General features: G+C 36.9%; 1 protein-coding gene across 3 annotated transcripts in view; it reads left to right on the top strand.

The window, feature by feature from the left end:
• RBBP6 (retinoblastoma binding protein 6) overlaps positions 1-17,438 on the top strand; it is a 35,160-nt gene that overhangs the window by 3,213 nt on the left and 14,509 nt on the right. For 2 of the 3 annotated variants that reach the window (XM_005862042.2, XM_005862041.2), the window contains exons 1-7: positions 595-1,197; positions 5,283-5,382; positions 8,193-8,229; positions 12,387-12,431; positions 14,484-14,572; positions 14,691-14,787; positions 15,133-15,272. In XM_005862042.2, coding sequence (XP_005862104.1) covers positions 1,032-1,197; positions 5,283-5,382; positions 8,193-8,229; positions 12,387-12,431; positions 14,484-14,572; positions 14,691-14,787; positions 15,133-15,272 — 674 coding nt within the window. In that variant the 5' untranslated portion in view covers positions 595-1,031. Of the gene's footprint in view, positions 1-594; positions 1,198-5,282; positions 5,383-8,192; positions 8,230-12,386; positions 12,432-14,483; positions 14,573-14,690; positions 14,788-15,132; positions 15,273-17,438 lie in introns of those variants that run through there. The other variant, XM_014536260.1, reaches the window with a different exon arrangement.

Here is a 17,438-nt window from a genome sequence, read left to right as displayed (position 1 = left end):
GCTTAAGAGACCCCGGAGTGGGCGCTCGCTTGGAGTCAGGCCGCGTCCGCCATAGTGCCTGATCCGGAGGTGTCGCCGGCTCCTAGGGAGGGCCCGGGAGCGGCACGGGGCAGAACAGAAAGGAAGCCCTCGTCGTCGCCCGGCGGTTTCCGGGCGTGTTCTCGCCGTTCTGGGCCTAGAGGCGACGGGAGCGGAAGGCGAGAGAAGCGCGGAGCACTCGGCGTGAGGAAGCATCTGGGAGCCTCAGGACCTTTCCTTTCGGTACTTTCGCAGGGCCTAGCTTGGGGGCATGTGCGCCCAACTTGTGACTTCACAGCCCAGGGGGCGGCTGATTGGTCGAGCGGCTGATTTGGCTCCTCCCACCACGCTCTGGCGCTATAAAAGAAAGCAGGGTCCTGGGTGCGGAGCTTCTCAGCCCTAGGCTTGTTGTCTTGGTCGCCGTCGCCGACCTCCTTCTCCAAGGGAGCTTTCAGGGGAGACGTCTCGCCAAGACCCGGTCCCGGGACATAGAAGCCGCTGAAGCATCTGGCTAGAACCTGGCTAGGCTGCTGATCAACTGACCGCCGTCTGCGTGTCATTTCTTCTTCGCCGACTCTGGCCTTCTCGCGGGGCCCGGGGCACCCCAAACCACGGAGAGAGCCACCGGGAGGCGCGGCCGCGCTATGGACCCCTGACCCCGCCGGGTCACTCGGACTTGTAACGTGTGGACTGACCGCGACTGACTGCACCGCCTGCCGGCCCTTAGCATGAGCGAGGGGGACGCGGCCGGGTGACGCGGTGCCCGTTGGCGGAGCCCCTGGCCCTCCCGCCCTCGTCCGCCCTCCTGCACATGAAGTGATCCCGCGGTCGGGGTCTGGATTGCGGTTCTCACGCCCCTGCTGTGGGGAGGGGGTGTTTAACCCGAGGCCTTCGGTCCTTCGGTGTCTTGTGAGTGTTCTGTGTAGGTACATGTTCTGCTCTTAAGTTGATAAATAGACATATATCGAGCGTGTCCACGTCTCCTCGCCGATCCTTAGGAGTCCTTTGGCACCATGTCCTGTGTGCATTATAAATTCTCTTCCAAACTCAACTATGACACCGTCACCTTTGATGGGCTGCACATCTCCCTCTGCGACCTAAAGAAGCAGATTATGGGGAGAGAGAAGCTGAAAGCTGCCGACTGCGACCTGCAGATCACCAACGCGCAGACCAAGGAAGGTGAGCACATGGGCTCGGTGCCGGCGGAGACTAACCGCCATCATGGCTGTGGTGGGTCCTTCCGAGGCTGTCGGTGCGGCCAGGGGTGGTGGTCTCGGCCTCGGAGCCGAACGGGCTGCGTTTGCTTTGTGCCCACGGGGCCCTGTAACAGGCTAGTCCCCTCCGGTGCTCGGGAACAGAGGCTGTGGTGGGGGCGGAGGGGGTGCTTTGGGGGCTCGCCCAGGGCTGCTGCGCTAACTTTCTAACCTAACAACTGTTGGGGGCAAATGCTCTGTCCTTCTCTCCCTTCTCCTGTCTGTCTGTCTGTCTGTCTGTTTTAATTTTGGAATGGTCTTCATTGTAAAGAAGAGAGCCTCACGTTAATGTTTTGGAGGATTTAATCCAGCCAGTCTTCAACGATGGAATTGCTTTAGTCTTGAGTGCAAATTTCAGAATGAGTGATAGAGTAATTTAGTGGCTGTGCTCTTGGTTCATTTTTACTAAATATCAAAAACAGACTTTTTTAAAAAAATGATTGCCAGACTTTACATAATGGTGTTGATACTAGGGTATTGAGAAACAGTCGGCTGCTGCCATATGAGTACCGGTCACCCGCTGATTGTACTCTTTATATGCATTTTTTTATAATATTGAGAGTTTAACAGTAGATATTGAAAATGTGACAGATGACCCTTTCAGATGCTGACTCTGAACTTGTCTTGGTTTCTTTTTCTCAGTATTGTAATGCTGATCTGTAGTTTTCAGTTGGCCAGTCTTTTGAGTTTTATTGATGGCATGAGAAGAAATATAGTGAGGTTCTAATTAGGTTAGGGTTTTTCTTGATTACTAAATTTGGTTTATGGTAACAAGGGTTCTTTTAATTGCAATTGCGGGGGGGGGGATCCCCCACTTCTAGCCTTTTGTTTGGTAAATAGAATGTCTTGTCATGTTAAAGAGCTGTTTTCCATTTACATCCAGATATAAGTATGATTGTATTATTGTGTTAAGGAACACTATTGGCAATCATGACTCAAAAATATTCATTAAGAATTTTACTTATTCACGTGATAAAGTGAAAGAATATTCTGTTTCCCCCCACCTTTTAAAAAAAAAGTTTCATACTTAAAGGGACACTTCACGTGAGGCCATGGTAATTGTAATTATGTGCAGCATCTCTGTACTTAGGAGAGGAAAAACTGGTGGTCACGAAGGTTTGAGAAACAGCTTTTAAAAATATTATTCAAGAAAATAACTTAAGTCCAGGGAATTACTTTTTCTTTAAGGCCACCAAAAACATTCCTTTACAGAACAAGTGACTTTATAAGAATTTCAGGCCATCTTGATAGGGGAATGGTACTTAATGAAAGAAAATACAAATGGCATTAAAGAATATTAGGTCAATTTTAATCATTAGATACTATGCAAGCTTCATATTTTATTGCAGGATTACACAGCTTAATCATTTGGGGCTAGACTTTGTCCATCTTTTCCACCTAATGAATACAACTTTGTTAGACTGGAGTAAATTTGATGGAGTAAGGCAATGGAATTGTTCAAAATTAAAGACTTTTGTGACATGTTATTTTTTTTCTAAGCCAGGAAATTATGTGATACATTATTTTGGTAAGCCCTGAAAGAGAGGGGAATGCTTTCTTTGCCCAGCAGCATGTTTATTTCATATATTTGTGTGAACTGTCCTTATTGGAGAGAGCTTTGATACTAGAGTGGTTAAGAGAAGGAGCCCCCGGGGAGGAGATGTGGATTGTTTGCAATCCTTACATTAGGGGAGAAATACTGGAGTGCAGAGGACAGTCACTTAATGAGTTTTATTGGAAATAGTATCCAGTGTCATGAGACAGCTGAGTAAGTGCCACTTAGTTTTAGCACCATCCAGTGAATTAAAGAGTACAGAGTAAATGCTTATAGCTTCGTAATAGGAGATTGTATGTTTTTCCTGTATAATTTAACTGTATAACTTATTTACCTATGTTTCTGCACCACCACCACCCCCAAAAAAGCCTTCATTTGAACTTACTGTGAAAGATTTGGAAGCTGAGGGTGAAGTATTTTTAAAATACTCTTATCATACATTTTCCTTCATTTCTCAAATGCATTTTGTTTTTCATTCTATCCATGATCTGCATGTTTTTGGATTAAAAATTATCCTGGTGTGTAGAAAGTTTTTTATTTTTGAAGTTAACAGGCTACTTAAGGGTAGAAAATCATTGATGTAATTCAGGTACATGAAAATTAAAAGGTCAGTTACAATGTCTGGTGTTAAGGCACCTAACTTTTAGTTTGACACAGCACTTTGTTGATTAAATTAATTGTCCTAGAAAGCTACTGTGAACACATTTGCTATTTTTCCCCCCATTGAACACTTTTGAGAATTGTTACACATTCAGAAACTGTCAGGTGTTTGACACCCAAGTTTTGATTCTAGAATTTGCTTTTTAAAGATTCTCCATCTCTGTTCCCAATATATCTTAGCTTGCTTAGAATCTGGAACTGTCATAAACTATGCAAGATGATAGGCTTACATTGGTATTCTAGGATCTAGGAAATTGCATCATTCTAACTGATTACCTGTGAGATACAGCCTACTGCTTGAAATATACTGAAAATAACCCTTTTCTGAACAACTTAGTTCTTAACAGGAAATACCATCATATTATGATTTAAAAGAATAGAACTGATGACATATTTTCATATATATACACGTGTGCGTGTGTGTTCGTGTGTGTGTGTGTGTGTGTGTGAGAAAATGCTTAGATAAGTGACAAACTTGAAATAATTGGAAGTCAGTCACTTGGTGGTGAGTAACTTATGTGAAACAAGTAAACTCATAACCTTAACAGAATAAACCCTAATGTCTGTCTGATTGTGTGATTAAGGGAGTTGGGTACATTTTTTCCTCCTGCTCCCTGTATTGGATTATTTTTCTTTTTGGTAATTTTACTAGTTCCTTCCTTAGCAACTCTTTTTACCATAGTTAAATTAATTGGTCCACTTACTCTTAAAATTTTATTCTTAAATATTGCAATAATAGTTCAAAGAGTAGAAAAATAGGATTCACTAATCTTCCCATTTGTCTTATCAGTAATTGACATCACTGTTCATCCAGTTGTTTAAACCAGGAACTCAGAAGTTCATGCCCAATTCTTGTTTCTCCTTCACCCCCCCCCCATCCCAATTCAATTCATCCACAAGCCTTAGCAGTTCTGCCTCAAACATTCTGACTCTCCATTTCTCTCTCATATCCTAGCCCAGACCATCCTTATCTCTTACCTGGACTGCACAGCAATGGCCCTATTAGTTAGCCTGTTTCTACTTTTATTTCTCTATGGATTCATGCTCCACTTAGATAACAGAGTTGTCGTTTTGTTTTTAACAAAACTTTCATTGTTTTTGTTTAAAATCCTTCAATAACTTTCTGTATATTTAGAAACAATATAAATCAATGTAAGATCAGTACCTTTCTACCTGTATTTCACATCATTATTTCCTTTCATTTTCTTCAGCTGTTCAGTTTTTTTTGTTTTTTCCAAGTGCTTTCCTTTCTGTCTGAAACATAGCCTTTTGCACATCTGGCTGGCCTCTCAGTCTTTTAAGTCTCAAATGTCAGTTACTTCCTTGAATCAACATTCTATTCAAAGTTGCATTCCACTTAATTCTTTATTATAAAACCCTTTTTTCTGTATTTAAACACAGCAATTTAAATTTTTAGTCTCTTTTCCCCAGTAATACTTATGTTTAGGGGCTAGGAGAGACAGAATTTTTTTGTTATAAATAACAGCTTTTTTCATAGTTCAGATGTTCAGCATTAGTGGCTAACTTAACTGAAATTTGGGGTTCCACAAAAGTGGACCTGCCAGGGTCAAGAACAAGTTGACTATTCGGTGTCCTTTGAAGAGAAGTCCCTTACGGCTTTGGATATTTGTTCTGACAGTATCAGTAATCCAGATGCAAGGAACACGGAGTTATTAATGCTCTTTTATATTTAAGTTTATTTCCCATAAAATTCATGTTTGACGTCCTCTAATTCTTGAGGACTGTGACTTTACCCAAATCCCCAAATAGAATTCATTTCTATCATTTATTTACAGAATATACTGATGATAATGCTCTGATTCCTAAGAATTCATCTGTAATTGTTAGAAGAATTCCTATTGGAGGTGTTAAATCTACAAGCAAGACGTACGTTATGTAAGTATCAATTTCATGTATTTAAGTTCTTAAAATAATAGACTGTTGGTTTGAAAAAGAACCAGGGATGTTTTAGAACCAAACCTCCTATATCTCCTCAATCATTAAAACTGTGATGATTAGTTTGTTCCTGATTTCTTCCCCCAGGTAGATTAACTTAACCTGTAGTTAGGAGTAAGCACCATTAGGAAGAATTTTTACTCTATATCAGTAATATTTAGAAAGACAAAATGATGTTCAAATAGTGAACAAGTATTTCTGTACCCTTCTCTGCTTTTATTTGCCTCTACACTTTCTTTTTTTCCACCTACTGTTAAAAAATGTATATGAGTTTCTTAAGAGATCTGTCCTAAATATTTTGTCACCATCAAGAGTATTAAATATGCCCTACCCGGTAGAGCGTCAACCTGTGGACCAAAGGGTCCCAGGTTCGATTCTGGTCAAGGGCACATGCCCAGGTTGCGGGCTCGATCCCCAGTGGGGTGCTTGCAGGAGGCAGCCAATCAATGATTCTCTCTCATCATGGATGTTTCTATCTCTCTCTCCCTCTTCCATCTTCTCTGAAATTAATAAAAAAAATATTTTAAAAAATAAAATAAAAAATAAAATTTTTTTAAAAAAGAGTATTAAATAATGCCAACATTTGCTCCTCATCAAAAAGAGGTTTTGTCGGGAGGCTAGAGAGTTTATAGGATTTTTGAGCAGACACTGGAATCAAATTTAGGTTTGACAATACTTAATGCTTCACACTAATCTGTGACTTTGGGTAAGTTACTTAAAATCTGTACCTTTAGAGTTCTCAAAATGAAATGGGGATATGAATAAACAGTGCCTGGTACATGGAATGACCAAAACAGCAGTACTTTAGGACTAGTCTAGAGCTTAAGGAGGAGGCAGGGTTAACATTTTATATCTTGTAACTTTCTATACTTTCTTGCTATTTAATGGTGATAGCAAAATCATAATATGTGAAAAGGGCAGCAACTTAAGGCCATTTGTTTATTATTTACTTTAAAGTTTTTTTTAAATTGATTTTTAGAGGAAGGGGGGGGTGGGGCACATCTGTCCGCTGCCTCCTGCATGCTGTCTACCAGGGGTTGAGCTGGCAACCTTTTGGTGCACCAGATAATACCCAGCCAACTGAACCAAACAGGCCAAGGGGCAACATAGGCTATTTAAAGGGTAGTGATTTCCCCTTAGAAGTTAGATAACCTTAGTTATAATTTTGGCAAATTCTGCTTTTGGTTAATGAAAAAATTCCGGAATTTGCCAATTTGTCAGTCCTAGGAAATGGAATGTGTCCTTAGAATTGAGGTACAATCATATCTTAGAGCTTTACTTGGTGTGGGCAAGTATTCATTCTTACAGATTATTCTGATTGTTTACTGTAAAGTTCCATTCCATTTGGAGGTCCTTTTGTATAATATCTTCTATATAATAACAACTTAAAAGACTGAATACTTTTTTTTTGCTGTAAATACCAAGTGAACTATGTGTTTTTTATGTAATCGTAAGAAATTATACGGAAAAAATTAATTCCTAAAATCTAGTGTGAAATTACACATTAATTTACCAAGTACCTTTTAAAAACATTGAGTTTCAGATTTATTTTTTTATATATTCAGAAACTCTTGGGGAATTATTTGAAGTACATAAAAAAAATAAGTTGGCTGTTAGAGAATTGCATGTTAATTCACTATGGATATGATTTCCTTTTTTTTTACTCATATATTTGACTCATAAAATGCCTCTTGAGTTTGTTGAGCAAATACTAGAAAAAGAAAACTTTATTTTTACCTCAGGACTTCCAAATTATGCACAAACTTAGAAACTCCTTTCAGGTTCTACACATTCTGAATAGTCAGGACAGCATAAACTAAAACTAAGCATATAAAGACTACATATTTAGCAACTCATCCTCTGGCCTGTGAGACCTTAAAAAAATTTCTTTTGGGGTTTATTTGTGTGCTCTTTAAAATTAATTTATTCAATTATCCATAACCATTTAACTCATTCTTTTGACTAAAATATTCTGTCAAACTATGTTGTATTTTTCTGGAAGTTAGAATTCTTGTTTACTGGTAATCTTTGGTCATTGTTTTGAGACTTTAAAAAATGAAGGTAATTATCCAATAGTATACAAACTTAAAAGCAACTTCAGTATCAAGAAAGTATCTTTCAAATTAAAAAAAAAATTAAAGTAACTATCAACCTGTCTTTCTGGATTTGAAATCCAGTTTTTGGAGCACAACAATTTTTCAGGGATCCAAATTACAAATATTAACGATGGTCTTGCTTTAAGATAATCTGATGTGTGAAAATTTACATCTGTACCTATTAAGAACTGGGGGAAAGTTTAATAGGAATAGTTCCTAATAGTTCTTAATAGACTGAATTACAATATTCTAAGTGGCAATAAGTCAAAAGGCATATGAGTTTGTGGAGGTGGATTGTAAGAGGTGTGAGTCATATGGGACATTGTCTTAATAATATCTCATACTTAAATTTTTCAGACCATTATTCTAATGAACATATTTTCACTCAAATCCAATCCATCTTTCCTGGAAGGTTCTAGAGGTCTACCAGGCCTCCAGAGTAGATTTTTTATTTTTATTTTTTTTAAATCACAAATGCATCTTAAATTGATAGTGTTCAAAGGTGGTAAAGGTCAATAAACTAGTGTACTATTTTGGAAATTGGCTGTTTGTAAATCTTTGTCCCAAAGGAAAATTGTCCTGCAAATGTGTGATAGAGATAAAATCCTAACAGCTGCTCATAGAGCTAATGTTATTTTTGTTTTTGTTTTTTAGAAGTCGAACTGAACCAGTGATGGGAACTTCAAAAGCAGTATGTAAAAACACAATCTCACACTTTTTCTACACATTGCTTTTACCTTTATAATGTTGCAGTGGAGTAAATCACATTAGACCTTAATATCCAACTGATCATAGTACATATTGTAAATAAAATGTATCTTGATGACAGCTCAGTTGAATCTGGATATATGTGGCATAATTTGCACACTTACTTTGTAGAAATGGGTAATTTGTGCCCCAAGAACACTGTTTCGTATTAAATGATAGCAACCCTGTATGACACTGTGTTGTACAGTTAATGTATGATCCTTTTTAGATCATGTAGGTTTTACATTACTGAACATGATAACATGTTCTGCATCTGTCTGTCTATAGTTAGTATTTTGTATGTATGTACAGGCTGTTGTGTGCTTTTTGTTTCTTGCAATAAAAAAATGTTTGGAGTGTATAATTTGCCATTTTCACGTTGTATCACTTAGTTTTTGTTAGATTTTTTTTCCCTGCCTGATGGATGGCTTTTAAAAGGGCATTAGCAACATGCAAAGCTCCATATTAAAGTTTGATGCTTTCTCCAAGTTCAGACACATGAGAGAAGAAAGCTTTCCAGAGAACACTGATGCAGCTTTATTATTTAGTTTTGCTTTATTTGGCAGTTCTGAGCTCCGATTCTTTGTTTCTGCCCTTACTATAAAGTGAAACCTGAATTGGGCCCTCCAACAGGATATCAGTCACAATGATTTTGATGATTTTATATAATTGAGTACATTGTTTTCAAATTTTAATATAAGGTCTTTCAGTTCCAGTTTGCTCAGTTGTCCAAATTAAAATATTTCCCTCATTCTCATAAGATATTAATTGTAAGCTAATTGAGAACTGTACCTTATCAAAGGTAACTGCCCTTAACCAGGGTAACGTCTTAATTTTATCACAGATTAACTTGAAGTACGGCACCATTTTGACTGTGAGCTAATAATTAGTAGTAGTCCTCAGTTTTGGGATGAAGCATCGGTTTCCAAACACAGGTCTGCAGTAATTGGTTCTGTAAACTGGATGGTTCTCTAAACATTTGACTGCTCAGGCTGATTTATACACAAGATGTCTGAAATCTTCATTTAGAATTCAAGGGTACTGCTTGCTGTTTCACTTTATCCTTTTTAAATACTGATCTTGAATTGTGTATTAGTCGTTTCACTAACCTTGGATCATTGGATCTTAAACATGATAACATAGAACATCTGAACTTTGGTCTTGTTCTCTAAAGTATATATGGCCTTTAGTTCCCATGGAATTAAATACAGTGATTCCAAACTCATAGTGTTTGGGGTTCCCCCCCTCTTTTGGGGTATATGGGTTTTTGTTTTTTTAAGCATAATGCTGTAAAAAATGTCCAAGTTTCTGTTTTGCTGGTGATTGGTTTAAAACTGATTTTTTAAAAATGTATCCAAATGCTAGCACAAAATAGATGACTATCCTGGTGACTGTAGTAGTTAATGTAACACATTTGTATAAAGTACATTTTATATAGTATTTAAACTAATTCAGATGAAGTTTTATTTCTTGAAAACAGTTATTTCCTTTTTGTTTATTAGCATGTGTATAAACACAAATCACATGTTCATAAATAAAGTTAACATTCTTTTAGCCTTGTGTGTTCCCTGGCATGTCTGTATTACACTTATAAGAAGCAGTTTATTTTATGCTTATTTAGGTTTCTCTTTCTTTTTGTTTTTAGTACTTTAAAAGTGGCTTTAATTTTTAAGTAGAATTATCTGAAATGGAGACATTAGATAACAATATCCCCGTCATTTATTTGCTTGGGGTACATTTGCTGACATTTAGGATGAGAGAAGAGCTTCAACAAGTATAATTTGTTCCCATCTTAAGAGACTTAAGAATCACATGTATTGTTCCAAAAACCAAGTAAGATAAAAATCACTAAACCAGGTTTTTACATTCTTATTAGTAGAAGTGAATGTATGTACATTTTGGTAACTTGGCCATCTCTAATCAAAGATGACTGGCTATATCTGTCTGTACTCTTCAGCTTTCTTTACTTAGTTGTCCTTCCATGTTGAGACTCCAAAACTGGGTCTTCTTCCTACTAACTGAACATCAGAGTTACATTGTGTAGGATCCTTTAATTTCAAGTAAGTGTATTTGGCATTAAAGATTTTAGATTCTTGCTCCCAGAAGCAAGACCGCAAATTAGATGTGGGGAGGTGTCTTAATGATGTCCACAGTATGCATCAAGCAGTTGTTTTGAAGACTTTTTTTTTAATGTGGCAGAATTTGTTTTTATCAATAGTCTGAGAGTTACTGTATTTATTGATGTTTAGAACATATAAATTTCTAGTCATTTTTAAACCATTCCTTGTCAGCAAGTTTTCAGTTTTTCGTACCTTGCTATATATAGAAAACAATTAGATACCCTTCTAAATTTGTGGTACATTTGACTTCCTTGTGGATTATAAAATATTTAGGTGCTATGGTGATTATTTGGTGGAAAAAAGTTACTTAGATGCCATTGAATATCTGAAACCACTTTCAACCCAATAAATATCCAGTACTAATAACAAGTTGGCAGAAAGCTAAAAAGGAGGACAAGAAAGCCTGGCATAAGAACAAAAAGACGTTATATTTTAAGTGTTAGAGTGGGATGAACAAAAACGTTAGTTTTTCAGTTCCAGCAGTAAGAGAGTTAACATAACTGATTTACTTTCTTTCTAAGGAAATGATCAGTATCATATTCGAGGTAGTAAAGGACTGTTTTAAAGGCTATTTGTTTCATTGGTTAGAAGCATAATATAGTATATAGATGATGGGTGACAGTAGTTTATTCAGTTCTTGTTATTTAAATTCAAACAGTTCCTGGTTGATATAAAATGTAACCCTCTTTAAAACAGATTTGACTAGGTTAATTTATTCTGGCTAAAAATAGGATATCGTAAATTCTCTCAAAAAATTTTTTTAACTTGCCCCTTGAGATTAGTTCTATTAGGAAACTAAATTTTAAGAGCTGGACAGTTGTGAGGACCCAATGGTGGATTATATGGCTGAGTATTAGGAATGTGGGATTCATGCATTATGAACTCTTCTTTAGAGTCCCTCAGTATAGAGCTATGAACCTTTATTTAAGCATCTCAGTAATAATAGCCATCAAACTAACTTTTGTTTTCTTCTTTGATTCAGGCATCTTGTTACATTCTCTCCATTTTAAACTAGAGTTATAACCAATAATGCATGAGAGAATTATAACAAGTTCCTAAGTACATAGAAAGATAATGCTTTCATTTGGGTACACCTGTAGGAAAATTATATCTTCACAATTATGTGCTAAAGATAAGTGTGTGTGCGTGTACATACATGCACATACATATATACTTTTTAAAAGCTGATATTAAAATCATGTCAAGGAACCAAATAATGAAAAATTTAAGAAAGTCACATTTGAAAACACTTTTTTTAAAAGCCCCCTTATATCTTTCATTTCTAATACTTGCTCCATTTGATTAGTTTTCTTTTCTTCACATATTAAAATCATCCTCATTATGAACCAGCTCTGTTTGCCCTTGCCTCGGGGCCCTTTTGTTTAGCTTAACATTTTTGCCCTGATAAAGTTGTGTTTTCTTTGTCAAGAAGTTATTTGTTACTCTCCATATGGGAGACTAAACTTACTTAGATTGAGGAGTGTATGCTTAAAAAAAGATCAAAAGTCACAATTAGTGGGAGTTGTTTTATTCAAGATTATCTGAGCCTTTAAAGAACTGCTTGTTTTACAATTTACATAATGACATTCCAGGAAAGTTAGATTTCTTGCTCTCCTAGTGTCCATTGTCTTGAGCATCATCAAATTTAGAGACCACTGACAGACACTGGACTCTACCTAGCATTTAGTCACCTGCCTGAACAGAGTGCCTATATGATACACTTTTCCTTACCCCATTTTCCCATTGTGATTTAGCCCCCCTCAACTAACTGTTAGTCTTTATTACTGTGTGTGAAATACGTAGGGAAAGGAGGGGTGAGCTCCACTTTCAGCTTTAAAACACTTTTTAGAAAATAACATTCTTTAGAATACTTCTAAGAAATGCCCAATATTTAAACATTAAGTGGCAGTAGGAACTAAATGATCACTTTTAGATGTTTTCAGTGTGGAACTTGAATGTGTGTTTAATTTTTTGTGAACAGATTGACGACTCTTCTGCATCTATTTCTCTGGCCCAGCTTACAAAGGTATATATACATATATTCTTGAAAATATTAATCTTTTTCTAACATCGTATTTTTATATGGAACACTTTTTTGGAGGGGTTGGGGGAGGAGATGTTTTGTAAAAATATTGTATGTATTATTACTATCCTGTAAAGAGTAGTTGTGGTTTTGAGAAGATAGGGGGAGTACTTTGTCAGCCTCAGCACAATGTTGGAGTATTTTCATCTTCAAGACAGAAGAAACACAATGAAGCTACTCATACTTTTTCCCCCCTCATATTTTGTTTTTAATTGTACATTGGAAACTAAGAAAGTTCTGGAGGAATTCCTTGGTTTTGGCTGTAAATTATGTGGACTTTATTTAAGCAGCCAAATAGAAGCTTTCCTTTACACGGACAATTGCATGGTTCTTTCTTGAATATTTGAATTGAACCCATGAAGGTCAATATATTAAATGTGATACAATTGCTTCTTTATACTATAGACTTGTAGTCTGTCTGCATTAGAAAAAGTTTTAAACAACCTAATTTGTTTGAACACAGACTACATGAATTGTGATGTATACAGCTGTTTGCAGGAATATACCAATGTGTATGTTTGGCAGAGGGGCAAAATGTTACCTCCTGAAATCATTGTATATGCCATGTTTTGCTATAAGATTGCTTACATTTTCTGCTCAACAGTGTGTATTTTTTATTTGGGAAAGCACTAGTAATGGACTACTTTTAAAAACAATAGATTTAGCTTGCAAATCATGCCTTTTTTTAAAAAAGCAATTATTACAGAATAGACAGATTTTTGAGGGCCAAAAAGGAAGTTTTCCAAAAGTCATTTTTTCCCCCCTACTATCAGAAATATAAAGCCAAATTTAGCAACCGCGATTAATGAGTTGATGGGTTTTCCATTGGTGCTATCCCTCTAGGTCCACCACCTCCATCTTATACCTTGGTTTTGTTATAGGTTGTGTCCTTTTCCCTTAGAATGTACTCCCCCCCCCCCCCCAAAAAAAATGTCCTAGTTCCTTTTCTGGGAAAACTAAACATTAAAATTGATAACTCTAGAACATAAAGTGGGCTAAAACTGTCCTCCTAATTTTCTAATACAAAGTAGTTTAGCATAGACTTAACATCATTAGCAGTTTATAGGTTACTGTTTTAATTCTTATGTGCTGTAAGGACCATATTCGAGTTTGGGTCTATTCCTACCATTGTTTCTCTGTGGGAAGCAGTTGGGGAGTTTGGAGGTTTGGGGAATTTTTTTTAACTATTTGTAAATTAATGTTTGGGTTCAAACAAATTAGTTGTTCAACATGTAATCAAGTTTTCTGTAAATGTTGCTGTTCTAAGCTCTGTTAATGTTAAGCATTCTTTGTATACAAAATTACAATAAAATGTTAAAACTGGTTGCTTGTTTTGTGAATGAATGTAAAGATAAAAACCCAATGAATGACTGATATGAGTGCTAGATGCCTGAAGATTCAAGCTATTAGGACTCACTCCCTTAGACCCTGCTTATATCTACACTTGTATATACCTTAAAGATGAAGTTCATAAAAATTTGGAGAGTTGGATTTAAAATTATGAATGCTCATTGCATGTGCTTTGCTTTGTTCTTAATTTGAAATTGGCACCACTCCCTAATGAGCCTTCTGATTTTTAATATCAGTTGCATAATGTGTTCAGTTATTCTACCCCCAACCCCACCTCCCAGTTGTAAGTACAAAGTACTATAGTCTTAATGCTATGACACTTGAATTATTTTTAAGGTTGGAAAACATCAAGTGTTTCTTTCTAAACTTAACCTGCTTTTAACTCTTAAGAGGAGTAGTGTGCAAATCTTAACACAAGGTACAAACAGGGTCTAAGGTTTGAGTGCCCCCAGAAAGACTTTCTCCAATCCCGCAGACACTCAAACACCCGAGGAACTCCCGGTGCCTCTTCTGGGTTATATGTGTAAATAGTTGTTTTTATGCAAGATTAGATACTGCTCTTTACAGGATGAGTGGTGTTGTCTTTGGCTGTGTGGTCTTAAATGTGTTTCTAATGTGTGTGTCAAATAATTACCTGTTAAACAGACTGCCAATCTGGCTGAAGCCAATGCTTCTGAAGAAGATAAAATTAAAGCAATGATGTCGCAATCTGGCCATGAATACGACCCAATCAAGTAAGTTCATAAGTACTGTATGCTACTAGGGACTTCGGGGTGGATTTCTCCCCCAATCAGAGGCTTTATTTTTTTTTTTTAAGATTTTGTTTACATGTAATTTTTTTCTCCCTTTCAGTTACATGAAGAAACCTCTAGGTCCACCACCTCCATCTTACACCTGTTTCCGCTGTGGTAGACCTGGCCATTATATTAAGAATTGCCCAACAAATGGGGTAAGTCCAAAGTACAAAACATAGTTCAGCTTATTTTTCTTACAGTTATTTATTAGCCATTTTTTTTTTTCTTGGTAAATACTGCTTTCTATAGTACAAGGGCAAATGACCACAGCCTCTGTGGTCAAAGCCAAATTGTCAGGCTTCAAATACTGGCTCAGCCACTTAATAGCTGAGTGAGCTTGGGCAAGTTACCTGATTTCTCCAAGCCTGTTACTTTTTGCCTGTGGATGGCTGTTGTGAGGATTAAGTGAAATCATGTGTAAATAATATATATAGTTAGTAAACACTACATGTTAGCTAATGTTAAATTTCTCTCCCTCCTCATCTTTCGTCTCTGAAAAGGATAAGAACTTCGAATCTGGTCCTAGGATTAAAAAGAGCACTGGAATTCCCAGAAGCTTCATGATGGAAGTGAAAGATCCTAACATGAAAGGTGCAATGCTCACCAACACAGGAAAATACGCAATACCAACTATAGATGCGTGAGTATTCAGATTAGATGTGGCCTGTGGGGACTGCAGTCAGTCCAGGTAGAGTGTTCTGTTTGTCTTGAGCTTGGGACTTGGCCACTTCTGTGTTAGGAATGAGAAGCTGCAGTCGGCTCCATTTAAAGCATATTTAAAATGGGTCTGGGGGCTTCTGTTACCAGAGTGCCACTTCCCTTGTAGTCTTCTAATTTTTTTCTTTTTCTGTCATTCCTTGCTTTCCTCCTCATTCACATACTTACTGCCACATAAGCTCACATGCTACTTGTACTTTTTAAGTTAACAAGACAGATATCTTAATAGTTTTGAGAAATGAGGCTTAAGAATACAAGTTCTGCAATATGTCAAGGTAAATGTAAGTGCCAAGAAGTGAAACACTGAGGTATCTGTGTGAGTCTTAAGATTCTAAAGTACGGTTTATTTTGTAAACTATTAATTCAGGCCATCTCTAGCACAATAAGCTATACCTTAATGCTCATTTTTAATGAGTTTTCAAATTTAATTTTGTGAGCTAATTTTTTTTTATATATATTTTATTGATTTTTTACAGAGAGGAAGGGAGAGAGATAGAAAGTTAGAAACATCGATGAGAGAGAAACATCGATCAGCTGCCTCCTGCACATCTCCCACTGGGGATGTGCCCGCAACCCAGGTACATGTCCTTGACCGGAATCGAACCCGGGACCCTTCAGTCCGCAGGCTGATGCTCTATCCATTGAGCCAAACCGGTTTCGGCCGTGAGCTAATTTTTAATGAAATGGATAGACATGAAAACCTAGGGAAATAGTTCAACTAGTAAGTTCCCTTTCATGAGCTCTTACTAATGCTTCTAATTACCTTTTTGTCACTCAACAGCTGTGAACTCACACAACACAATATTAAATGTTTTAGAGAACAACTTAATAGTGCATAAGAATCTCTATGTTGAGTGGTCCAGGCATTCACGTGCCACTGCCACCGCTGCTGCATTTATAACAGGTCCTCCAGGAGATCGTGAAGTTACCTTGACAGACCTCAATTTAGAAAATAAGATGTCCCTGTTCTCAATGACATACAAAAGTATTGTATGTAAGAACACAGTTTTTCCTCAGCTTCTTGCCGTATTGTTGAAAGTAGTGTAGTGAGCCGGGGAGGACAATGAAAATGGCTGTGCCATAGAATGGTATTGAAAAGATTTAGTGTTTTTGAGTAAGTATTTCAGTAAATGTTTTAGTTCACAGATAAGAAAATTCCCAACCCTGTTCACTTTCTTAACTTCACACCCATCTGTTTTTTATTGGTTACCATCTTGTATTTTTGTGGTTCATCTTAGAGCAGCTTGTTATGCTGTTTCTAATTCAGACATTTCATACTTGCTTCCAAACAATTTTAGGTTGAAATTATTTTTACAGACACAATTTAAGAGCAGACCACTTCATCTTAATAAAATATAGAAATAAAGTATTTAAATATTTATGTTGGAAAAATGAGCATCACCTGTGAACCAGAGTTAATAATTTATTGCTTTTGAATGGTGAAATACAAAAAACCCATTTATGTCAAACACGCAGCAAATGCTGGGGAAAATGGGAGCCCAAATATTTTAATTAAAACTTTCACCCTCTCCATTAACACCACTAATAAGCAACTCAGATTCTTCTGTTTCTTTTTCTATCCTCTCTTCCTTTTTTTTTTTTTCTTTTCTTTTCTCTCTCGGGCAGTGGGAGACTCCTCTTTCACAAATTGGGAACAGTGGGGCATAAGCAAATTGACACTTATTTCTGGAATCGTGGTGATGTCTATGGAGCAACTGCAACACAAATAGCACACCTCAGGTACCTTCTCTGTCCAGCTGAGATAAACACACTGTTCCTTAATAAGATAGGAAATTTTTCTAGGAATTCCTGTTTTACAAGTTTGCCTGATTACAGAGAAGATGGGGGTGTTGGACGCAGTGGTGATGAGTCTGAGAGTAGCATGTTTTTTTGTTGTTTTTTTTTAATGTATTTAATATCCAACATTTCTGCAGGTGTTACTTTAAATTTTTGTAACATGTTCTAATCATTTAAGTAAAAATTGACTATAAATGGATAAAAATCCCTTTTAAAATACTAATTATAAGTAGACCACTGGCCACTAATTATTGGTGTGGTTGGTGACATAATATTTCCCCTTAATTGTACC

This window comes from Myotis brandtii, unplaced genomic scaffold (genome assembly GCF_000412655.1).
Source record: "Myotis brandtii unplaced genomic scaffold, ASM41265v1 scaffold158, whole genome shotgun sequence".
Lineage (NCBI taxonomy): Eukaryota > Metazoa > Chordata > Mammalia > Chiroptera > Vespertilionidae > Myotis > Myotis brandtii.
This window is presented reverse-complemented; position numbering and strand designations above follow the sequence as displayed.